The sequence below is a fragment of the Pleurodeles waltl genome, chromosome 5 (assembly GCF_031143425.1).
Source record: "Pleurodeles waltl isolate 20211129_DDA chromosome 5, aPleWal1.hap1.20221129, whole genome shotgun sequence".
Taxonomy (NCBI): domain Eukaryota; kingdom Metazoa; phylum Chordata; class Amphibia; order Caudata; family Salamandridae; genus Pleurodeles; species Pleurodeles waltl.
In genome coordinates, this window is record NC_090444.1 from 536,893,359 (window position 1) to 536,919,594 (window position 26,236).

At 42.3% G+C, this 26,236-nt stretch overlaps 1 protein-coding gene across 2 annotated transcripts in view; it reads left to right on the forward strand.

Moving 5' to 3' along the window:
* Nucleotides 1-26,236, forward strand: part of CFAP36 (cilia and flagella associated protein 36) — a 381,823-nt gene that overhangs the window by 170,613 nt on the left and 184,974 nt on the right. For both annotated transcript variants that reach the window (XM_069234356.1, XM_069234355.1), the window contains exon 7: nt 23,808-23,925. In XM_069234356.1, the coding sequence (XP_069090457.1) occupies nt 23,808-23,925 (118 nt within the window). The remainder of the gene's footprint in view (nt 1-23,807; nt 23,926-26,236) is intronic.

A 26,236-nucleotide genomic window follows, 5' to 3' on the forward strand; every position in this document is an offset into this window, starting at 1 on the left:
GGGCTCTAGTAATCTTAATAGCTCCGGATTGGCCAAGGAGGGTGTGGTACTCCGACCTTCTCCAACTCTCAATGTGCCCGCCGCTCCGTCTCCCTTTCAGGGCAGACCTCCTCTCGCAGTCGCAGGGGCAGGTTCTACACCCCAACCTCCAGAGTCTGCACCTACATGCCTGGAGATTGAACGGGGCAACCTGAGTTCCTTCTCTCTCCCGCCTGAGGTAGTGGATGTTATATTAGCGGCCAGGCGACACTCCACTAAATCTATCTACGCTAATAGGTGGTCTAAATTTGTTGCGTGGTGTGGAGAGAGGCAGATTGATCCTTTGCATGCTCATCTATCGGACGTTTTGTCTTTTGCTCTATCTCTGGCGCAGAAAGGTTGTGCAGTGGCTACCATTAAGGGTTATTTATCGGCCTTGTCAGCCTTCATATGTCTTCCAGACCAACCATCTTTATTTAAATCCCCTATTGTTATCAGATTCTTGAAAGGTCTTCTAAATCAATATCCTCCAAAGCCATTCATTATGCCGCAATGGGATTTGTCCTTGGTCCTGACTTTCCTTATGGGGTCCCCTTTTGAACCTATGCATTCTTGCCCCTTGAGGTATTTGGTTTTAAAAACAGTCTTCCTGATAGCTATAACATCAGCAAGGAGAGTGAGTGAGTTGCAGGCCTTATCAGTAAAGCCCCCTTATACAACTTTTTATGGGGATAAGGTGGTGTTGAGGACCAAGGCTGCTTTCCTCCCGAAGGTTGTTTCACCCTTCCATTTGGCTCAGGCAATTACTTTGTCCACGTTCTATCCTCCGCCTCATCCTTCCAAAGAGGAAGAAAGACTGCACCGTCTGGATCCAAAGAGAGCGTTGAGCTTCTTTATTGATAGAACAAAGGATTTCAGGCTGGAGGATCAGCTGTTTATTGGATACGTGGGCAAGAGGAGAGGAAAGGCAGTCCACAAGAGAACACTATCCAGGTGGGTTGTTCTTTGCATTAAAATATGTTACTCTTTGGCAAAGAAGGATCCTCCTGAGGGCATTAGAGCTCATTCCACCAGAGCTAAGTCGGCCACTTCGGCCTTGGCCAGGGGTGTTCCTGTGGTCGACATCTGCAAGGCCGCAACTTGGTCGTCCCTTCACACTTTTGCAAAACATTACTGTTTGGATTCTGAGGTTAGAAGGGACGGCCATTTTGCACGGTCAGTGCTGCAGGATTTCTTGGTTTGACCATGTAGGCACCCACCGCCGGGCGTGGTACTGCTTTGGGACTCTATTCATGAGGTGAGGAATCCACAGGTTGTTGTATCCATCAGAAGAACGAGTTACTTACCTTCGGTAACGACTTTTCTGGTGGATACATTAGCTACCTGTGGATTCCTCACGGTCCCACCCGCCTCCCCGTTGCCTTTCTGGTCTTACCAAGTAATCCTTGAGTGCGCTCCTCTTGGTCTTTGAGGGTGCAATAGATGTGTATATAATATATTTATATATATGTATATATGTATATATCTTGTGTATATACTTGGTGTGTGTATATATTTTAAAAGAGAAAGTTTTATATATATATTTATATAAAAAGATTTACAGTTATTCATACAATGTTGTGTGTTTTTACAATATAATGGGATGTTGCCTTGCTCTTTCATTGCATTGCCTGGTTGTTCTCATGCACGTAAAAAATGATTGGTACTGACGTCCGCACGTCGTCGAGGACCTCTTATTGCCTGTATGACGTCAGACGGCGTCGCGTGGGCTAGAGTGACGTCCTCGTCGACGTGCAGAGACTAGTAAGAAGATTTCCGTCGAATGCTGGCGCCATGGGAGTATTCATGAGGTGAGGAATCCACAGGTAGCTAATGTATCCACCAGAAAAGTCGTTACCGAAGGTAAGTAACTCGTTCCTCTATTCATTAGGTGAGGAATCCACAGGTAGTTGTATCCATCAGAAGAACGAGTTACTTACCTTCGGTAACGACTTTTCTGGTGGATACATTAGCTACCTGTGGATTCCTCACGGTCCCACCCGCCTCCCCGTTGCCTTTCTGGTCTTACCAAGTAATCCTTGAGTGCGCTCCTCTTGGTCTTCAAGGTTGCAATAGACGTTGTATATATGGATACGTGTGTATATTATCTGTGTATATATATATATATATATATGTATATATCTTTGTGTACATACATGATTTGCATATATTTGTTCGTTATATTAAATTTACAGCTATTCATTGCAATATTGTGTATTTTACAAGGTTATGGGATGTTGCCTTGCTCTTTCATTGCATTGGGTGGTTGTTCTCATGCACGTAAAAAATGTTGGTACTGACGTCGGCACGTCGTCGAGGACCTCTTATTGCCTGTATGACGTCAGACGGCGTTGCGTGGGCTAGAGTGACGTCCTCGTCGACGTGCAGAGACTAGGAAGAAGATTTCCGTCGAATGCTGGCGCCATGGGAGTATTCATTAGGTGAGGAATCCACAGGTAGCTAATGTATCCACCAGAAAAGTCGTTACCGAAGGTAAGTAACTCGTTCATTTGTCTAGATGTTTCTAGACCTTCTTTACAACGCCATTGAAGGACTTCACTTGATGTGAATTCCAAGATAGACTATTATGGGTTAATTCATGCACACATATCAGAAGAGATTTATCAAAAGCAGTACATGTCTAGGATGTGTTGTAGTACGTAAGTTGTCTTGTGTTCCAAATTGTTCCAGAAAGATCAGTTTGTTTTAACAGGTTATGCTGTTGGTCTTTTCAAGTATCATCATGCAAAAAATAATTTATTCAAAGATGCCCTGCAATGAAATATAAAATACTCTCCCTCATGTTGAATTGATACGGGAAATCCCTAGTAACTCCACCTCATTTGAATCAACCAGACCACCAGCAAAAGAGATGGAAGTGTCCAACTCTTCTCCCACAAGAGGCCAACACAGCTCAGATTTTTGCATGTCTTCTGTGATGGAGTCCCTAAGAAGAGCTCTGCTCTAACCTGCATTTCATCCTAAACTGGTTACTCCTTTATCTTTCCTGTGTTCTTCCTGCGCATCAACCAGTCCAATCTTTAGCTTTCACAAAACTGTGAGATTTGTTAGGGAATTTCTGAGATTTTCACCTCAGTACTAGCTCAGGGGGACTGGGGACTGGCAACTGTCCCCATCAGCCACTATGGCGAGGAAAGTGAAAATATCTCCCTTCAAGTTTTGCTTAGTCTGTGGACAATCAGCTACACTGATGATCCTCATGATCAGTGCATTTATTGTCTTTATCCCACATATATAGCATTTTGCTGCAACGTCTGAAAAACCTTCTCTTCAAAGACAGAAAAAGGAGGTTGGCTCTTTACTTTCTGGAAAATAATAGAAAATTCCCCTTTATAACTGAGATTCCCCTCCTCTGGGGATGATTCTGCGAAGAGTACCCCCCACCTGCACTTCCAGAAAAGCAATACAAACAAGCATTTGAAAAGCAATGGATCTCGCGTTTGCTCGAGTTAGAACTATTAGCTTTGTAAATTCCTAACTCGACTTTTCTTGCCATATAAATTGAAAATGAAAAGTAGTACAGTTGATATAAGCAAGCCGATTCAAAGTGCCACTGCTGTCATGCACAAGAGCGCAAAAGAGAGACACAAAAGAAGAAAAAAAAGTTCACACTCAGTCAAACGTATCGGCAAACATGCAATTATCCATGTAACAGGTTCGATGGCCAACAAAACCACTTCAAGGAGGGACAATTGTAAAGCATTTACCAATGATAACAAAGGATTTTTGAAAGACAAGCTCATGAACGAGTTATAGTGATGGGCATGTGGTGGGCGTGGTTAAAAGCTCATAGACAGATTATAACAGGCCAGATGGCTTGCATGCTCAACTTATAAAGGAAGCATGTGGACTATCCTCAGCTGGGATTGATTACGCAGAATGGCTGCAACCACCTCTGCCAAACATCAGACAAAGCTCCCCTAAGAAAAGGCTTTAAAAAGAACGAATAACAACCTGCACAAAGTATTGTGTGAAAATCCAGTCAGACTTGCCGCCCAAGTCGTTGGCAGCCAAAGCTGAGCCTACCAATTGGCACCTCGTTCCCGTTGATGAGCCCCATGGTGACCATCATGTCTCCGTCGACTTCATAGATGGTGACAATGCATGCAGTGTGGATGGCAGTGAGGATCTCGACAGTGACACCCCAGTGAACTTACTAAAATCGAATTGGAAGCTGATGTCAGGGAGAAGGAACACAGCCCACAGTCATTTGCAGTTTGATGTAAACTACAGACTAGAATTTGAGGAAGATCTTTATGAGGAAGAATACCATAGAGAGCATGAGTATCCACCCCAGACCTTTGCAGGGGAAGTTCGTCCAAGCAGTTATGCCTACCCTTCCCCAAGGACTCTCTATGGGGGCTTAATTATTATGTAAATTCCTGTTGCATTCATGACTACGTTCCAACAGATGATGGAAACATTCCAGAGGTTACTTCCACAGCAACCTCAACCACCAATGCCATTAAAATCACCTCCTTCGCCTCAGATGCTAGTAGCTTCATTGTCACCTCCTCAACAACTGAAGATACCTCTCTCTCCCTGCCTTCACCTATTCCCATGGCACTGGCCTAGTTCCAGGCCCTGTCCACCTAATGCCTTGGGACATGGGAGAACTGCACACGTGTGACTAAGACCGCATGCCGGATGTTAAACAAGGAGACAAACATTTTGGATAGGGTCAGGGTGATGGTTATAGACATGATGAAGAGTGTAAACACTACATTGTTCCTAAAGAAGGTGAGAAATTGCCCACACAACCTGATACTCTTCCAGGTGGCATCTCCCACTTACATGCCCTCCTGGAAAGAGCAGCAAAAAAGCAGTACGTTCTAAGCTTGGAAACCTACACAGTCCATCCCAATCTTAGATTTTATTTTTTCTGGTTTCAGGGTCTCAAACTAATGCTTACACCAGCCTTTGTTAAGGCAGTTAAACCCTGCCTACAGAAGTATAGGGCACCAGAATCTGTGTGACATTTACTGAATGGCTCCCGAAGCCTGACCCCATCATTATGACGGAGGCCTAGCATAGATCAGTAAATTATGTTGCTTCAGTTTCAGCTTCTCCTTAGAGAGATGGAAGTGGCATAGACTACTTGGGACGCAAAGTCAGCTTTATGGCTTCTACACCCATCAAACCTGTACCTACCTTGAACAAGACTTGGTACAACAGCCTGACACAACATTTTACCCCTTATCCATCTTATCTCTAAAAATATAAGGTAAGAGGTAAAGACCACTATTAAGGAAGGTGCACATGTGTCAGCTGCCTTCTTTGACGCAGCAGTGAATGTTTCCAAAGTAGACTTCCATCAACTAGCAGGGTCAGCATTTTTGTGAAGGCCAATATTTATTTGGAACCGTAGATGGTGTCCTGCAGAACATCAAGATGGACACAGACTCTCTTTGTGAGCTTTACCATAAAGCTGTTCCACCTCTGCTCCCTTTTCGTGGCTCAAGAATATCTCAAGTCTACAGAGTAGGCGTCAGCAAATACAGAAGTCAAGGAAGGCCTTATTTCCTTCCAAGATAATCAGGGTACTATTAAGGCTACTCTTCAGGCAGGGTGCAGTGCCTTGCTATGGGAGAACAATAGTAAAGAAAAATAGAACATCCCAACCACGCTATCAGGACAACTAAAAGAAAGTTTGACTTTCACCAGCTACCCCCTTACCTAGGTGAGTGTTTACATTTAGAGGTAGAATATCTGCTTTTGCTCCTGCATGGGAAGCACTACGTACAGATCTCTGTGTGCTTCAAATAGTGAAGCCTAGTCACACTATGGGGTTTTTACAGAAACAAATCACTCATTGGCCCATAAAAGAAACTCACATGTACTTGTGGGAGGCAGAGCTAAAGATTGTTCCCCGTCTTATAAAAGGAGCAGTAAGAAGGTGTCCAAAGAGCCAGCGAAATCAAGGATTGTACTCCAGATACTTTCAGGTTGAGAAAATTCATTAGCAACAACGGTTTTGGTCATCAAAACCATCCCCTGTTAGGAGCACAATCCCTCACCCACCAATGCTGGTATCCTTCATCAGCAGGATATGCTCCTTTTTGGGCTGGGCCTGCAATGCCCAGCAGTCCCTCGAGGGGGAACTTTGCTCAAGATCTTTTGGTATTGCCTCTAGGGCAGGAACATTAGTCTAAGTGAGCCTTAAACCAAATGTAGATTGATATCAAACTGATTAAATTAACTACAGATCCCCTGTGTGCTAATCTTATTCCAACGGTCTCTGTTAAGAATTGAATACACAAAGTGGATCTCCGAAACAACTATGATTCCTAGATCACTGCAACTACAGTCAACATGTTTCACATCTAATCTATCCCAAAGCAGATCAGTGTCATTTCATCAGGACCTACTTAAAACCTAATCTACCCAATTAGACAACAGGAGGTCTGTGAGTGAAAATATCCATCTTAATGAGTAAACAATTGGTGTTTTTAAAAATACACCCTGTGTATAGATATGCTTCCTTTTGTACCACATTGATAACCTGAAAATTGAAAGACATACATCAGTATTTATATACAAATATATAGACCACTTGGTTTGATTTCATGCATAACGCAGTCTTTGAAATCACTAAACCTTGTCACATCATTATCAAGTAGTTGCCACGTGCAAGAAGAGTTAATCTCTTGTATTCGTAAAAGCATCATTAGTCAAGCACTATCAAGATAGTTCAGAACAGTTGTGTGCAACTCCTTTCATATTGATATTACATTGATCCCCAAGTGACTGGTTAGCTCATTTTAATATCAGGTAATCTCAACCTAATCAAGAAATAAGATGGCCGCTTAGGAATGGCAGGACCTTCGAATACCCGCTCGTCATCTAAATAAATGTAAGCATATTATTTAAGAAGGACAGTGCATCAAACGTTAGTGAGACTCTGGCTCCAACGTCCCTAACAAGGTCAGGGGCACTTACTTGAACTTCCGGTAGTCTATGCCATTGGCCTACCTGTCACTGCCTTTACGAATGCGAGGTAGTCTCCTTGTGTTTCAGTATTTAACCCCTGTCGGACCCATTCATGCATGTGGCTTGACATCACACTTCCTGTACGTGTATTGTACATCTGTCTTTATGGGTCGTGGGCATCATCGGGCGCCATGTTGAAAGGATTCTATCCTTTGTGGAGGACTAGATTTCTCAACCTAATATTTTGTATGTTCATGGTATATTATTATTTGCTTATCTCCAGTGAGAGGGAAGCAACTTTTTCACCATAACCATTCTCCCTGCGGAAAGCGGGGGAAGTCTATTCTAACCGGAAAGTTGTTTTATTCGGAAATACAGGAATGTGATCTTATTTGTGCGCCTTACTGAATAGAGTTTATTCCATTAGGAATAATAGTATTTCTGAGCATGACATATGAAGTTTATTTGACATATGGAGGAAATATAAACTCTGATGGGAGAAGCATTGCAGTATTCTAATTCCCAGTACATACAGAGATCATTATACCTGACAGATTTTAGTATTTATTTTCTTTTTTTTTAGTTCCAGGTATGGTTAGGTATTCTACTTCCATTGGTTGTTTGACAAAGTCTCTTATAATCATATATCTCCAATACTGTTAAGTGTAAATACTTCCAGTATTCAGATAGGTCCAAATTGTGATTGGAGTCTTTCCCCTTGTCCGTGGTACTTCAACAAGCTGTTAACAGGGAAAAGGGAATATCATTCAATCTTGTTATGTGTGCTTCCAGTCTCAACACCCATCTCTGTTCTTTTTGTAAAAGGAATCTTTGAGTGTCCTAAGTTTCTACCACTGTTAGAAATTGGGTCTCTAGTTGACAGAGGTATACACCCTTGTCCAAGTAGGGACCACAATCCTAGTAAAGGTAAGTCACAACACAGTCCAATTTATCCTGTGCCCACCATCTGGTAACTTGGCACTGAGCAGTCACGCTTAACTTAGCGGGCAATGTGTAAAGTATTTGTGCAATAAATCATACAGTAACACAGTGAAAACACAACAAAAATATACCACACAGGTTTAGAAAATTGGATGATATTTATCTGACTAAAATAAGGTAAAAACAATGAAAATCCAGTGTTCACAAGCAACGTTATGAATTTTTAAACATTAAATCCCACTAAAGAGCTTAGAAACTAACAACTCCAACTGAGGCTATCACAGCATTGTTGATGGAGTCGTTCCCAATAATCAGACGCCACTGGCGCCAGTCACGGAGTCGCACGGACTCCCAGGTACAGTACCTTTTGAAAACGAAGAAACAAAGACGTTACAGAGTCGGGGAGATGAGGCGTTGCTGGGGCCGGTGCGGGTTCATTCTGCTGTGGCGTCCCAGGAGGTGAGGCGTCGGTTTCGCACTGCGAGGCAGGGGGAGGTGAGGCGAGGCATCGGTTCCGTCCGGTTGCAGGGCGAGCTGGTGCGACTTTGGTGGCAATTCATCAGTTCCTTGTGACCCGACGGGGTCGATGGATTCAGTCAGCCAAGGCGTGATGTCTTTACTTTGCTGTGTCGCGATGACCCTGCGTGATGTCAGTGGTATCACTGCAATGTCAGACTTGCATTGAAGGCCACAATTGTTGTGTGCTGTGATGTCCACGGAGCAGGCTGCAGCTTCTGTGCTGGTGTTTCGGTCATTCCTGGTGTCGCTGATGTGGGAAAACTAGCTAGCTGGTGAAGTCTTTGTTGGCCCTGAGACTTCAGAACAGGAGGCAAGCTCAATCCAATCCATTGGAGAGCACTTTTGGGGAAGGCAGAGTCCTTCCAGCAAAGTCAGAGGCCAACATGGCAGCAGGGCAACAAGCAGGGCAGGAGTCCTTCTCAGCAAATCAGTCCAGATGAGTCCTTTGGGCAGCCAGGCAGTTCCTCTGACAGAGTGCAGGTGTAGATCCAAAAGTGTCTGATTTAGTGGGGTCAGAGACTCAGTTTACATACCCAAAACAGCTTTGATGTGGACAAACCTCAAAGAGTGATTTTGAAGTGCAAAAGTTCCCCTTTCAGCCCAGTCCTGTCTGCCAGGATCCCTGTGGGGGGGTAACAGTCCTTTGTGTGAGGGCAGACCAATGTAAGAGGGAGGCCCTTCACTCTTCCTGCCCAGGGAGACCCATTCAGTATGCAGATGAATACAGATGTGACCAAGGGGGTTATTACAACTTTGGAGGAGGTGTTAATCCGTCCCAAAAGTGACAGTAAAGTGACGGATATACCACCAGCCGTATTACGAGTCCATTATATCCTATGGAACTCGTAATACGGCTGGTGGTATATCCGTCACTTTACCGTCACTTTTGGGACGGATTAACACCTCCTCCAAAGTTGTAATAACCCCCCAAGTGCCCTGTGTTTATGGTTGTCTGGGTAGAATGCACAAGAGGAGTTGTCAACCAGCACAGGCCAGATGTTGATTGGAGACAGGCTGTAAGGCACAGATGGCAGTAAGTGCAGAAAAATGCCCACTTTCTAAAAAGTGGTATTTCTAAAATATTAATATTAAATATTAATATTAAATCCAACTTCACCAGTAAGTAGGACTTTCTGTCACCATTCTGGCAATACGAAACGTGACAGAGCTACTCCATCCAGATCCGACTCTACCACTTAAAAGTATATGAGGGCAGTTCTAATGCTGGGCTATGAGAGGAGCAGGCCTCACATAAGTGTAAAACGAATTAGTGAGTTTTTCGTACCAAGACATGTAAAACACATAAGTACATGCCCTGCATTTTACTTACATAGCACCCTGCCCTATGGGTTACCCAGGGCCTACATTTGTGGTGACGTATATGTAGAAAGAGGGGAGTTTAAGGCTTGGCAAGTAGTTTTAAATGCTATGTCAAAGTGGCAGTAAAACTGCACACACAAGCCTTGCAATGGCAGGCTTGAGACATGGAGACTTGGTTAAGATGCTACTTATGTGGGTGGCTACAGTTACTCTGGATCCTTAAAAATGTGACCAAACGGTAAATTGCATCTCAGTTCCTGGGATGATACCTTCTAAACAAAAATAGTCTGTTCTAATCTGTTCTTTTATTACAGGTCTTTGTTTACAGGGCTCCTTTTTTGATATAAATAATAAGGTCTAGATCAGTGGTTCCCAACCTTTTGACTTCTGTGGACCCCCACTTTACCATTACTGGAGCCTGGGGACCCCCACTGAATCTTTATTGGAATCCAGGGACCCCCCACTGAGTGATTACTGAAAGCTGGGGACCTAATCTGTTAATATTATTTATTTTTCTAAGCTGTCGCGGACCCCCTGAGGAGGCTTCGCCGACCCCCAGGGGTCCCCGGACCACAGGTTGGGAACCACTGGTCTAGATCATTCTTTATCCACAATTGTCTATGTAAACCCTAGGTAAGAATTCAGTGTGTTAATCCAGTCACAAAATTCTTTTGATTGGGATTGCTCGCTCTTACTTACTGTCAGTATATCATCAATAAATTGACATCATAGTTGGATGTTTTCTCTATAGGTTTAAAATCTCCCAGGCTTAATGTTTTTACATATAAACAGGCCAGGCTGGGGGCATATTTGAAGTGGCCCATTCCGTAATTAAATCGATTAGTGTTGGTGAGTGCCACTCACAAGATCGTAGAAGAGAGTCAGTAACCTCCAGGGTAGCATCCTGTGGGATTTTACTATGTAATTGCTCTAGGGATATCAAGAGGTCAGTTGTTCCAAGTTGGTTAATTTCCCTGATCAGATTCAAAACACGTTTTGTGTCTTTTAAAAAAGTAGACGTGTTTACCACCATTGGTTCTAGGAAATGGTCGCAAAATTTGGACAAGGGTGCTAATGATGATCCAATCCCAGATGCAATTGGACTGCCTGGGATATTCCTTTATGTATCTTAGGGAGTGTATAAAAGTAGGGAATCCTCTGATAGTAATGAACCAGGAACCCTGATTCTCTCTTTGTGATTCTTCCATTTGTTTCTGCCTCATTCACCATTATCTGAATACGTTGGCTAAGAGGGAGAGCAGGGTCCTCTGTATTGATTTTATAGTATCTAGTGTCTCCCAGTTGACTCAGTTACTCTTGTCTGTAGGCACATGATGACTGTATGACAATAGCTCTGCCCTGGTCTGCAGGTTTTATGGTTATTGTCACATCTTATGATAATGTTCTGATTGCTTGTTTCTTCATACTTGTCAGATTCTGTTACTTTTTTATGGGTAGGTTATTGATGGCATTCAATACAGCCTGTTCAAATGTGATCGCCTCATTTGGTATAGATGTTGCTGGTGGTACAATTGTGGAGGGATTCTTTAGGCCTGTGTCAGTGGTATCCACATCCTGTACTGTATCCTTAAGAAGACCTGAAGTCTAATTTTCCTGAACAAGTTGGATAATTCACAAATAATCCTTAAAGGGTCCTCTGAAGGTGTAGGCACATATCCTAAGCCTTTATCAATGCATCATTGGACAGCACTTCATCAGAGAGATTTACAATTAAATTGTTTTGACAGATCCTTGCCTTTGAGTGATCGTCTGTGGCTCTTTCAGCAGCCACTGGACGTGAGGGACTTTTCCTCACTCTTTTCATCTTCCTCTGCCCTGGCCTTTCCCTAAAAAAGGTGAGGCGTAAGATCCCACAGGTCAGGAAGGAAAGGCTGGAGGATGCGGAGACCACATCTGTGGGTATTGTTGGAATTAATAGTGTCCTGTATTGTATCCATAGAATTTTGGAGTTTCCCTTATTTCGCCTTTGCTACTTCTCTCTTCCGAACTTATAGTGCAGCCATATATTCTTCTGTTCTTTTTCTGTGATATAGTCTCGTATCGAGTGGAATTTGAGATATTACCTTCATAATCCTCCTAATATAGGGATATACCTTCTCCAGACAGATTATTTTCATATCCTCATGTAATTTTGTGATTTTCTGTTGTATTAAGAATTCCTTACTTTCATTGATTTCCGCACTATCTCCACCAGGCAAGTCATAAACAATGTAATCAGACTTGTGCTCTTCAAGGCATTTTCCACTACTTGTATCTTAGTAATAAGAGCGTTTGATAGTCTCTTGGATGTATTGATGATAAGAGCAAGCCAGTCCTGTATGCATCTCCAGTCCTGTATGCATCTCCACGCTCTCTGTGACCAATATGTACAGAACACCAAGTGTTTTTTGTGAAAATTCATGGTGCATTGGTAACCAGAAGACTATTTGAGGCAATATTAACTCGTGAATATTCTGTCTCATTGGCTCCATGAAGGTCCACCTTTACTTGATTTTCCTTCATGGTAGAGAGGGATTCCCAAACTTCTTTAAGACTACTTGATGGTGTGCTCCCATCATTGCCTGAAAGGGATAGGGTTTTAAAGACGCCAGCTACAATATTATCATCGAAACTCAATCCCTGGAGGTCACTCATGGTTACTTCTTATTCCTGGTATGTGGCAAAACTAGACTTAAGGGATCTTCACCAATTCCAAAGTGAATTCTTTAATTGTATTCAAACTTGTTATTGTCAGCCCTACAGCTAAGCTGCTGCGCTACAACACCTATAATTGTAAGAGGGGCAGAGGGGAATTCCGGTCCAGCAAACATCCTCCCTTCATCAACTAAATCAAACAAACAAAATGTGCTGTTCCGTAACAACGGGATTCAAGCCTATATTATGGTCTTGTACTTGTTTTGTTCATCAAAGGCAGCTCCGATTAGGACCATAAGCCCTCACCCACAAATGGTGGCATGCTTCATCATCGGGCTGTACACCTTGTTGGGCTGGCACTGAGGTGTCCAATGGGCCTCTCAAGAGGGCACTTTACCGGCGATCTTTTGGTATTGCCTCCAGGTCAGGAACATTGATCTAGGTGACCTGTGGATCTACAAAGAATAAAATAAGTTAAACTAAATGTAGATTTGTATTGAACTGTTAAAATTAACTAGAAATTCCCTATGTACTAATTGTATTCTGAGGGTCTCTGTTATGGATTAAAAACACAAAGTGGCTCTAAGTATCATCTATGATTCCTAGATCACTGCAGTTACTGTCAACATATTTCATGCCTAATGTGTCCCAAAGCAGATCAACTGAATTTCATCAGGGCCTGCTAAAACCTAATCTACTCATGTAAGCAACAGGAGGTCTGTGAGGATGTGTTTCCTTTAGTACTGTGTTGATTTTCTGAAAGTTAAAAAAGAAATACACATTAATAAGACACAATACAAATGTGTAAAGACTGCTTGGTTTAATTTTATGCATATTGTATTCTTTGAAATCAGTAGACCTGGTCACCTCATTCTCAAGTAGTTGACACGTGCAAGGTGAATTAATCTATTGTATTCGTAAAAGAATCATTAATCATGCATTATCGAGATAGTGCGGAAAAAATGTGTGCATCCCTTTTATATGTACATTAGAATGATTTCTAAATGACTGTTAAGCTTGTTTTAATATCAGGTAGTTTCACCCTAATCAAAAAGTCTAAGAGGCCCTTGGGAGTGGAGGAATCTTTAACTATCCACTGGTCATCTAAAGAAACGTAGCTATATTTTTTGAGGATAAAGCATCAAACGTTAGTGAGACCCTGCCCCCACAGCCCCAACAGGGTCAGGACCATTTACTTAACCTTCTAGTATTCTATACCTTTGGCCTACCTGTCACCACCTTCCCAAACATGAGGTAATCTCCTTGTGTCTTAGCATTTAACACCGCCCTTCTGGCCCATTCATTAGTGCGGCTTCACATCACATGTCCCATACATGTAAGGAGACGTCTGTTTCAACAGATTGTGGGATGTCACCGGGTGCCATGTTGGAAGGATTTTGGGCCAGATGTAGCAAAGGGTTTTTCCCATTCTGTGTCAATGGGAAAATGTGTTCGTACATATGGACCTTTGTCCTTTGTGGAGCACTAGATTTCTCTACTAATACTTTGTATAACCATGGTATAATATTATTTGCTTATCACCATTGAGAAAAGCAGATTTGTTCACTATAACTATTCACCCCGCAGAAAGTGGGCAAGTCTATTGTAACCTGAAAGTTGTTTTATTCGGAAATACAGAAATGTGATCTTATATGGGCGCTGTATTGAACAGAGCATATTCCATTAGGAATAATAGTATTCATAAGCATGCCATTTAAAGTTCATTTAACATATGGAGGGAATATTAACTCTGATAGGAGAAGCATTGCAATATTGTAATTCCCAGTGAATACCAAGCTCATTATACCTGACAGTTTTTTGTATTTATTCTTCATTTTTTAGTTCAAGAGATGGTTAGTATTCTACTTCTAGTGGTTGTTTGACCAAGTCTCTTATAATTATATATCTCCCATGTGATTAAGTATACATTTGTCTAGGATTCAAATATGTAAAAATTGTGATCAGAGTCTTTTGCCCTTGTCCATGCTACTTCAAAGTGCTGCTAGCAGGGGCTGGGGAATATCATCATTGAATCCTGTTAGGTGTGAGTCTAGTCTGAACATCTGCCACTGTCTCAAGTATCACCCACCTCAAGTCATTAGGATAGTATTCTTGCTTTATAAAGTGGGTTGACATTTTTGTTGTAGGATTTCAGGACTCAGTGGTACATCTGTGTTCATTTATACAAGTGCGGACAGATCTTGTGGTCATACCCACATACTGTAACCCAGAGGGGCACACGATCATATAGACACAATGTTTTGTGTTGTAGTTGGTATGTTTGTATAAACTCCATTTAATACCTGCACCCACCTTTAGCTCTCTGGTTTGGATGGTTAAATCACATACATTACAGTGACCGCATGGATGGTGTCACTCAAGTGCTGGTATCCCCAGCTCTGGTTTTTGCTGTTCTCTGTTTTTGGTCCCCTTGTCCTCGTATGTACCTGAAAATTGCTCAAGTTTGATGACCGTTGGAATGAAAATAAAGGTTTCCTATATTTAAAATGATCCATCTTCTGTTAATTATTTTCTTAATATCATTTGATAGTAGGGTGAATGAGACTACGGATAGTCCAGTTGACGTAATTTAGTAGTGAAGTCTTCTGCTCGTTTATCATAATCTATTAGTTGGCTACAGTTTCTTCACACCCTTAAAGATTTACCAAATGGTAAACTGCATCTTAATGCCTGGGGGTAATGACTACTAAACAAGAGAAAACTGTTCCTATAAGGTCTTTTATTAAATATCTTTGTTTACAGAGCCCCTTCTTTGATAGAAATAGAAAGGTAATTCTTTATCAGTAATTGTCTGTCAGCCTCAGATAAGGATTCAGTGTGTTAATCCAGTCACAAAATGCTTTATTTGAGATTTCTTGCCCTTCCTTAGTATCAGCATATCAATTGTTAAATCAACACCACAGTTGGATGCTTTCTATATAGAGATTAGAATCTCCCAACCTCCATATTATTTCAAAATGATGAGTATATAAACAGGACAGGCTGGGAGCGAAGGTACTCCCAATCAAAGTACCATTGGCCTGTAGATATAAGGTATCTTCAGATTTAGAAACGTTACCTTTCAGGCCTAATTTGGCACATTCCATAATAAAACCTTTTTATTGAAGAGGGCCACTCACCAGGTCGTAGAAGAGAATCAGTAACCTCCAGGGTAGCATCCCGTGGAATGCTTGTACATAATGCCTCTACATCTAGTGATATCAAGATGTCAGTTTTTCCAAGTTGTTTAATTTTCATGCTCAGATTCAAAACATGTTTTGTTTCTTTTAAAAAAGTAGGAGTGTTTTTCACTATTGGTCTTGTCTTAAGAAATGTTTGCAAAATTTGGCAGGGCTTTTAAATGATCTGATCCTGCATACGATTGGTCTGTGTGTGGGCGTGGATATTTCTAAATGTATTGTGGGGAGAGTATAAAAGTAGGGAAACGTCAAACATTGGTTTACCAGGAACCCTGCTTCTGTTTCTATGATCCATCCATTTGTTTTCACCTCATTTACCATTATCTGAATGTGCTGGCTAAGACAAGACGTGAAGTCCCTCCTAATGATCTGAGGACCTATTGTCTTTCGGCAGATGATGACTGTATGACAGTAGCTCCGCCTTTGTCCGTGCTTTTTATAGTAATTGTCATATATTCTGATAATTAATTGATTGCATTTGCAACAGTTAATTCACCATGCATGTGGCAACGACTAGGTGACATGGTTTAGAGATTTCAAAGATTGCAATATGCATGAAATCAAACCATGCAGGCTATATTTTGTATTGTGTCTTATGAATGTTGGTATATCTCTTTTTTTAATTTTCAGGTCATCAGTGTGGTGCACAAGAAAACACATGCATACTCAGGGTGTAAGTTTATAGACACTAATCGTTCACACATCAGGTAGGACATTTTCACTCACAGACCTCCTGTTGCCTACTTGGGTAGATTAGGTTTAAGCAGGTCTTGATGAAATGCCATTGATCTGCTTTGGGGCAGATTAGGAGTGAAACATGTTGACCGTAGTTGCAGTGATCTAGGAATCAGTTGTTCCTGAGATCCACCTTGTGTTTTTAATCCTTACAAAGACCCCAGGAATAATATTAGCACATCGGGTCTCAAGTAAATTTTACCAGTATGATACCAATCTGCGTTTAGTTGCAATTCTTTTTAGATTCAGAGCTCACCTAGACCAATGTCCCTAACCTAGAGGCAATACCAAAAGATGTCTGGCAAAGTGCCCCCTCAAGGGGCTCATTGAACATTGCAGTGCCGGCCCAACGAGGAGCACAACCCAATGATAAAGCATGTCACCATTGGTTAGTGAGAGCTTGTGCTTCTAACGAGAGCTGCCTTTGATGACCAAAAGGGGTCCAGGGCCATAATATAGGCTGTAATCCCATTGTTGTTATGGAAAGCACACATGTTTGTTTGATTTAGTTGATGAAAGGAGGATGTGTGATGGACTGGAATTTCTCTCTGCCCCTTTTAGATTTATGGCAATAAAATATCAGGCTAATGGAGGCCAGTAACAGACTTTCACATTTTGACCATGTTTATGAAAAAACATTCTTTTGAAATGGTAACCTTCAACCAAGTCTTTCTGATCTCACCTCCCTGGATCCTCAGGATGCATATTTTCACAGGCCTACACATCGATAAAACAGGCAATAACTGCAGTTTTCAGTGGTGCAGGAGCGCTTTCAACTCAGGACATTTCTGTTTGGTTCTTTACAAAGAGCCTGGCATCAATAGCTACTTTTCTTGAACAGAAGGTCACCAAATAAACCCGTAGTTGGACGACTGACTCATCAAAGCTCCATCAATGAAGAGGCTCATACATCCACAGCCTTCTGCATAAGTCTATTCCAAACATTATTGCTGATCCTGAACACTGGAAAATTATCCATCCATCCTCTGACCAGGTTGCAGTTCTTAGGGGCAGTCCTGGACACTCAACTGGGGAAGGCGTTCCACTCATAAGACAGTTATAAACTTCAGGCAGTGGCAAAGGCATTCTGCTTCTAGCAAACTGTGCCAGTCAGGATTTACAAATCCCTCTTATGTCTCATGTTACCTTTCATTGGCCTGTTGGTTTTTCTCAAGCTCCTGGTAAGGTCTGTTCATCAGGAGCTTGATCATCAGTGGAAGATGGTGACTGGCTCATGGACCATCAAAGGAAAAGTTACCAGATAGCTCAAACAACCTATCTCATAGTGTATTCCGTTCTAACCTCCAATAAACAGGCTATCATGAAGAGATGCATCTTTGGAAGTATGGACCACACACATACTGATGATGGGAGGCCGCTTTGTAGAGGAAACACCACGTTTCCTGGAGTTAGGGACATCAGGCTAGATTTGCAGTTGTTCTTTCCTAGGTTGACAAAACAAGCTGTGTTTATGTGCATAGACAACACAACTTCGATATACCACAACATGAAGCAAAGACAACCAGTTCCCATTCTCTTTCTTTTGTCCAAATTAGGAAAAACGTCCGCTCCCAGGCATATTAAGTGTGTGTTCCAGTAGAAGTACAGGAACAACAGCTGCACTGTATTCTAGAGTGTCCTTATAGGACATTTGATGTACATCTACATGGAAAGCAGGCTTTACTTCACCATGAATTACTAACTTGATGTGAACGTAGCAGCTCTCTCAGCAGCAGGACAAGAAGTTATATGCAACTTGATTTTGATAAGGTGTTCCTGCTTCCTGCTCTTTTAAAATGTAATACACTGTTTGTCACTGTTTGCTATTCTGATTCAAGCGTTGTAAATATGACAAATACAATACTTAAAAGAAATGAGTTACTTTCCTGTAACTCAACTTCTCCCGCATTGGTATCTTTCATATAATGATATGCAACCATCACTCCTTCCCAGAAAGAGGCTCACTGCTATCTTATGTACTCTTCACCCTTGTGTTATGAAATCTGAACTATGTTGGCCTCCAGCCAATGTGATGGAAGTGCTAAGCTCTCTTTTTCCCCCTAAAGTATAGATTGCTTCAAACGAGGTGGGTGTACTACTAAACAAACACTGATGTTGAAGCCTGTGGCAATTGTAATCTTTTTTATTGATATTTAAAGTTACTGGGGATTTACAGCCAGATGACAAGGGATGATTCAAGCATGTGAATATATGGAACATACCAACTCTCGACAACTGATTAGCAAATAATGTCTTGCACTTTACCATGGCTGGCCCACAATATACAAGATGAATCAATAATATAAAAAAAAAATAAGCATGGCAATTTAATATTAAAATAGAGTAAAGGTGTCTAAGCTGGGGGGCCTCCCAGTAGAAAATATTATTAACAAATGATTACATTTTAAACTACGTGTCACCTATTCTGTTGGTCTAAAGCACAGAAACTTCTACGTATGAAGAAAAAGTCTGCAGACCGCCAGTTAAGATGAAAAATCTAAATTGATCCAGGGTACTAACACAAGTATTTTTCATATCTACGTTTGCACGTAGCAGCTGCTTCCCTTGATCCCCAAACTGAGTATCTGAGCACATGCTCAAATGGCTCATCAATGACATTAAGTTGCAGGATTAGTGAATCTGTGGCTCTCTAAGCAGCATTATAAAGGTTTCACAAAGTTAAGGTCCTGATTTTTTATATATGAAATGAGATTTTTCAGTAGTTTATTTCTATCCACACTTTAAAATAATTTATTTATAGGCTGTCAAAACTTGTACACCACAACTAAAATGATGCCCTGACATTTTATCTGAACATAACTCCCTATCAAATAGTGTGTGTTATGTACACTGGTCCATAATTAATCAAGAAAACATCTAAGGCTGTTTAGACCGGTTAATCTTCACCCAGCAATACACATGATGCTTATGCTGTCAAGAATAAGCCATGTTGAGTTAACTTCCAGAAAAATCTGCTATTTGCCAAACAGCAAGAAGGCAATGTTTTAGATAAACATTATGCATTGATTAGTTTTTACGAGTTGATATCTATTTTTAACATAGTGTAATGTAAACCTGTTGCCCAGATGTACAAACCTTTTTGCGTTTGCAAATAGGTCGAATTGCAGAATTTGCCCATTTTCAGACACAAAAAAGGATTTTGATATTATGAATCCCAAATTCCTATTCTTTAACACATACTACATCACTGTTTAAATTTGCAAATACATACTGATTCACTATTTGTAATGGGGGTGTTTAGGGAGTCCCTGCCACATACTGAATCAGAATGGGATGTATTAATAATGTTTTGTGACCAAATTCCGGTCGCAAAACACTAACATTTAACTGTCACCTTAAAGAAAGTGATACCCCATTCGCAAATGGGAAGGAAACCCCTTCCCCTGTGAGAACGGTAATATAAATATTTTTTAACAGCAGACAATGGTCCAACAGACCACTGCCTGCTCTTACAAAATTAAACCAAAACATTTCCTTTTCTTTGTTGAAACGCGTCCCATTTTCCTTTAAGAAATGGGCTGCATTTAAAAAAAAAAAAAGAGAGAGAGAAAGATTGCTTTATTGAAAAGCAATCACAGACATGGTGGTCTGCTGACCCCAGCAGGCCACAATCCATGTGATGGCCTTCATTCCTAATGAGCCTGAAACTGTGACCTACCTCATTCATATTCATGAGATGGGTGATTTGTGACCAAGTAGTTTTCTTACATTAGGAAATCGCAATTCCTACTTTTTGTACACATGGCCCATAATTATCTAAATTTATGCTGGATGTTACAGCATTCTCGTACAGATATTTTCTTACTTGGGAATCAAATTGTGTGTAACAAAGAAAGAAGAGTAAGTAGGAGTTACCCTAAAAAATGGTGCTTTAAGTCCTTTAGCCCCTTTTATTTCGTTAGTTCTCAATCACAGCTCTCTTTCCACATAAATGCTGGTTAGGAAAAGAAGTGACGCTGAGAAGGTTTATGTGGGTGGTGTAAAGAGGGAGGTTGGACATGGGATGGGCCTGTCATTTTGTTAAAAGTATCTATGGGCCTTATTTTTAGCCCTTGAGGTGGTGATGCCGTCATAACAGGTGAGTGAAAATCTTGACCTTGAATGATGGACTATTTAGAGATACCCTTTGGTCTAGCAAGGATCTGCTTTCACAGCGGTGAGGTTTGCAGCGTGGCCCCAATGTTTAAATTGTACACTTGGCAAACTTTTACTGTCCCACAAAAACAGTCCCAGGTTAGGAGGAGTGTAGGAAGTTGGCTCTGTATATACTATTTCAAAGTAGGAAATAGTGTGCACAGAGTCCAACGGTTCCCCTTAGAGGTAAGATAGGGGCAAAAAGAGATAATTCTAATGCTCTATTTTGTGGTAGTGTGGTCGAGCAGTAGGCTTATCAGAGGGTAGTGTTAAGCATTTGTTGTACACACACAGGCAATACATGAGGAACACACACTCAAAAACTTACTCCAGGCCAGTAGGTTTTTATATAGAAAAATATATTTTCTTCGTTTATTTTAAGAACCACAGGTTCAAGATTTACCAGTAATACTTCAAATGAAAGGTATTTCAATTAGGTACTCTAGGAACTTTGAATAAACACAATAGCATGTACAGTTTTTGTAAAAAGTGGACACTGCAAAAATCAACAGTTCCTGGGGGAGGTAAGTAAAGGTTAAGTTTGCAGGTGAGTAAAACACTTACAAGTCTCACCGTTGGGGGTTCAAGGCAACCTCAAAGTTACCACACCAGCAGCTCAGGGCCGGTCAGGTGCAGAGGTTAAAGAGGTGCCCAAAACACATAGGCTTCAGTGGAGAACAGGGGTGCCCCGGTTCCAGTCTGCCAGCAGGTAAGTACCCGTGTCCTCGGGGGCAGACCAGGGGGCTTTTGTAGGGCACCGGGGGGGACACAAGCAGGCACAGAAAGTACACCCTCTGCGGCACAGGGGCGGCCGGGTGCAGAGTGCAAACAGGCGTCGGGTTTTAGATAGGAAGTAATGGGGAGACCTGAGGGTCTCTTCAACGATGCAGGCAGGCACAGGGGGGGCTCCTTGGGGTAGCCACCACCTGGGCTAGGCAGAGGGTCGCCTGGGGGTGGCTCCTGCACTGGAGTTCGGTTCCTTCAGGTCCTGGGGGCCGCGGGTGCAGTGTTGGTTCCAGGTGTCGGGTCCCTTGTTACAAGCAGTCGCGGTCAGGGGGAGCCTCTGGATTTCCTCTGCAGGCGTCGCTGTGGGGCTCAGGGGGGTCTTCTCTGGCTACTCACGGGCTCGAAGTCGCTGGGGAGTCCTCCCTGAAGTGTTGGTTTTCCGCAGGTCGAGCCGGGAGCGTGGGTGCAGAGTGGAAAGTCTCACGCTTCCGGCGGGAAACGTGAAGTCTTTAAAGTTGTTTCTTTGTTGCAAGAAAGTTGCAGGTTGTTGAACAGGGCAGCTGTTCACTGGAGTTTCTTGGTCCTTGGTTGCAGGACAGTCCTCTGAGGCTTCAGAGGTCGCTGGTCCCAGTTGGATGCATCACTGTTGCAGTTTTCTTCGAAGTGGAGAGACAGGCCGGTAGGGCTGGGGCCAAAGCAGTTGTCGTCTCTGTCTTCACTGCAGGGCTTCAGGTCAGCAGTCCTTCTTGTTAAGGTTGCAGGAATCTAGTTTCCTAGGTTATGGGGAGCCCTAAGATACTGAATTTAGGGGTGTGTTTAGGTCTGGGAGGGCAGTAGCCAATGGCTACTGTCCTTGAGGGTGGCTACACCCTCTTTGTGCCTCCTCCCTGTGGGGAGGGGGTCACATCCCTAATCCTATTGGGGGAATCCTCCATCCACAAGATGGAGGATTTCTAAAAGTAAGGGTCACCTCAGCTCAGGACACCTTAGGGGCTGTCCTGACTGTTGGGTGACTCCTCCTTGTTTTTCTAATCTCCTCCAGACTTGCCGCCAAAAGTGGGGGCAGTGGCTGAAGGTGCGGGCATCTCCACTAGCTGGGATGCCCTGTGGCGCTGTAACAAAAGGGGTGAGCCTTTGAGGCTCACCGCCAGGTGTTATAGTTCCTGCAGGGGGAGGTGAGAAGCACCTCCACCCAGTACAGGCTTTGTTCCTGGCCACAGAGTGACAAAGGCACTCTTCCCTTGTGGCCAGCAACATGTCTGGTGTGTGACAGGCTGGCAGAAACTGGTCAGCCTACACTGGAAGTCGGGTATGTTTTCAGGGGGCATCTCTAAGATGCCCTCTGGGTGTATTTTACAATAAATTGCACACTGGCATCAGTGTGCATTTATTGTGCTGAGAAGTTTGATACCAAACTTCCCAGTTTTCAGTGTAGCCATTATGGTACTGTGGAGTTCGTGTTTGACTCTTATACTCTTATGGCTACCCTGCACTTACAATGTCCAAGGTTTTGCTTAGACACTGTAGGGGCATAGTGCTCATGCACATATGCCCTCACCTGTGGTATAGTGCACCCTGCCTTAGGGCTGTAAGGCCTGCTAGTGGGGTGACTTACCTATGCCACAGGCAGTGTGAGGTTGGCATGGCACTCTGCGGGGAGTGCCATGTCGACTTAGTCATTTTCTCCCCACCAGCACACACAAGCTGTGAAGCAGTGTGCATGTGCTGAGTGAGGGGTCCCCAGGGTGGCATAAACCATGCTGCAGCCCTTAGAGACCTTCCCCGGCATCAGGGCTCTTGGTACCAGGGGTACCAGTTACAAGGGACTTACCTGAGTGCCAGGGTTGTGCCAATTGTGGAGACAAAGGTACAGTTTAGGGAAAGAACACTGGTGCTGGGGCCTGGTTAGCAGGGTTCCAGCACACTTTTAAGTCATAACTTAGCATCAGCAAAGGCAAAAAGTCAGGGGGTAACCATGCCAAGGAGGCATTTCCTTACAAGGAGGTTTTCTCTGAACAAAAAAAATGCCCTGATGCTCAGGTAATTCATTTCTTGAGTGTATGGGTAATTTAGCATTTTCCCTGTCTGAGTTTGCAGTGCTACATAGGTAGGGAATATGTTTCGGTTGTCCTGCCCTCAATAGGGTGGGGCGACTGCCACTGTAACCCAGTGATCCAGTGGTAAACTGGCTCTGGGTCAGGGGTTTCCACCATGGGAACCTCTGCCAAAGCAACCCAACAGTTTCCTTGACTCTAAATGGAGTTGTGGGCATGCACCTTTGGCCCCAGGGAGGAACCTGCGCTCTTCTTGGGCTTTGCGTTCCTTCCGCTCTGCCAAACCCTAATTAGGACCCTTTTTCTGGCAGTGCTTCTTACAGAAACATCATTCCATGCACAAACAGGAACAAAGGGTTTTATAGGATCTAAATTGCATCTGAATTAATACATTAAATCACTAGCACCTTATAATTATGAACAATCATGTGCGTAATTTGACATTTGAAGTCAGCTAATCATCAAGCTGCTGGATTCACGCTAAAGCAATACATTCTGGAGAAAAAAGTTAAAGCATTTTTGTGTTTTTTAGGTGTGCGGTGTGCAGTTGGAACCATCAGAGAGTGTACATGAAGAATCTTCAGAGAAATCTAAGAGCGAATCAAAGAACAGGGTTTCTTTTCAAGATTCAAACAGTGCACAAATAGCAGGTAATGAATGTTGCATGGATGTCTTAAAAACAGCTACAAGAACGATAAGTCACACTCAAACATTAAATGTTGCTAGTTAAACCCTTAGTTCTACCGGTGATATTTAGCTCCAGGAGCAGGTACTTCTTTGTTGTTTGTGAACTGCAAACCCCTCCCCTTCTGTTGTTCTGGATTGTCGAAAATATTTCCCAGTTAGAGAGATATAAAATCATCCCTATACAACAATTTGTGACTCTCCCTCCTCCTGTGTTTTTGTTTCTTGTCATATGCACCTGCACAGCTGCAGCTTTTAAAACTAAGTACATTTGTACATTTCCTTCAAAAATGGATAATCTCAAAAAGAAAAAATGTATGTTAACTACCTTAACAACTGTGAAAGATTTCTGTAACATTGGAGCATCTACAAATGTATGTTCTGTATTGTATATATGTCTTAATATATAATGACATCGTGCATGCATAGCTGGCTATTTCAAAGTGCAGAGCTATTTCCACCAGCATCAACAAGCCATCATAAATTCTTATGTTTTCAAGGAGTGCCTAGATGACCTAAAGGCTGTTGGCAATTCCCTGGGGCAGTTTATTATTTTTATTAGTATTTAGGCTAAGTATTTTTTCATGTTCTCATTCCAGTTGTTCTGGCCTTTGTCTTTATTTGTTAGAGTGTTTCTGTTTGCTATTAATTAGCACCTTAAAACATTTTTAAAACCTTTTTATTTTATAATTTATGATTTTTGTCAAATAACATGGGGGCCCGTACAAGCAATAGTAGAAGAGATGGAAAGGTCTATTGAATGATTGTGCTAAATTAGCCATGTTCTGAATGAAATCGGCCACGTTCTGAACGTTAACTCCATCATGTGCAAAATAGATGTATCAAAATGTTTCAACCATTGTACATTTAAGGTTTGAGACACTGTGGCAATAGAGCCCTTTTGTCCTCTTATTATTATTATTTTTTTTAAGCTTGGCGTGGCCAAGATTTTAATTGAGGTTGAAGAGAAGCCCCCAGAGTTTCTCAGCACTTGTATTCTGGCAAGCTTTTTAATACCAGCCCCCTGACTTAAAGAAGAACCTTTGCCTTCTAAGTCATTTGGCTTAGCACCCATTTGAAAACAGAATCCTGTGTGGGTGACTTGTTGATGAAGGAGAGATCTTCAATAATCATTATCATTATTGTTGGGTGCAAGTTGGCATTAAAAAGATACTTGCTAAGTCAGTCGCATCAGTGTGAGAGAACTGAAATTGGGTATAATGAGAGGAAAGTCCGGCACAATTAATTAGCATTCTTTACACAGCCCTTTTATAGTAATGATTATTGTTAGATTGTCCACTATATTTGACCCACGTCTTTGCTGATCAACTGAAAAACCTCAACACACGGTTTGTGCTGTTAACCACCAATATTTTGGCTATGGGGGCCTGTATTTCTGTAGAGATCCAACAGGGGTCCCAGCCGCCTATTCATCTCAGCCCTCATTGAGCAATATTGAACACTTTTGCACTAGAGGTAATGTCTAGCCTTAAAAGTGGGACTATTGTTGACCAGTTCCTTCCAACTTTTTGAATGCATCACTTTGTGATAACTTCCATAATGCTTCAACTCAAGTGCACTTGCCTTCTTTTAAAGGTTTTCACATTAACGTTTTAACCATTATTTGAGAAATGAACCATGGCCCCCATGTTAGCGATCCACACAATTTGTCCCACATTAAACTTTTTCTGCTAAATGTTAGCAAACTGAAACAGACATAAGCTGTTTAATTGTATAGAATTCCTTTAAATGCTTCAAAACAAGGGCCCTAAATGCTATTGTGCCAGTATTACTAGGGGTAAGAAGGCTGCCACCAATACCCTTTCATAAAACCTGATACTTTGATGATAAATCTTGGCGGCCAGTTCCTGAACTCCATGTTTGAGGTGTTCACCCAGGTGATGGTACCCTCTGGTGTGCTTTTGGGTCCCATGGTTCCCTTCAGGTTGCTGTGTGAATTTCCACTGGTGGGTTTTCCCACTGCACCATTCCCATCCATAATGCCACTATTGGCTGTGCTAAGGACCCCATCTGTGTCCCTGATTGTGCTTACACAGACTCTGGCCATGCCTTTGCTGCCACCGCCACTCATCCCATTATAGCACCAAAGATGGAACCATCTCCTTATATTTCAAAGCATGCAGGATCCATTCAGAGGTCAAGGAGAGAGGCACAGTGCCTCGTAGAAGAACAACAACATAAGGAGAAAATCTACTCACTCTATGACCTGTTTGGCACAGGTTTGGACCAGGATGGCCTTGGAGGCCCTTGTAAGAT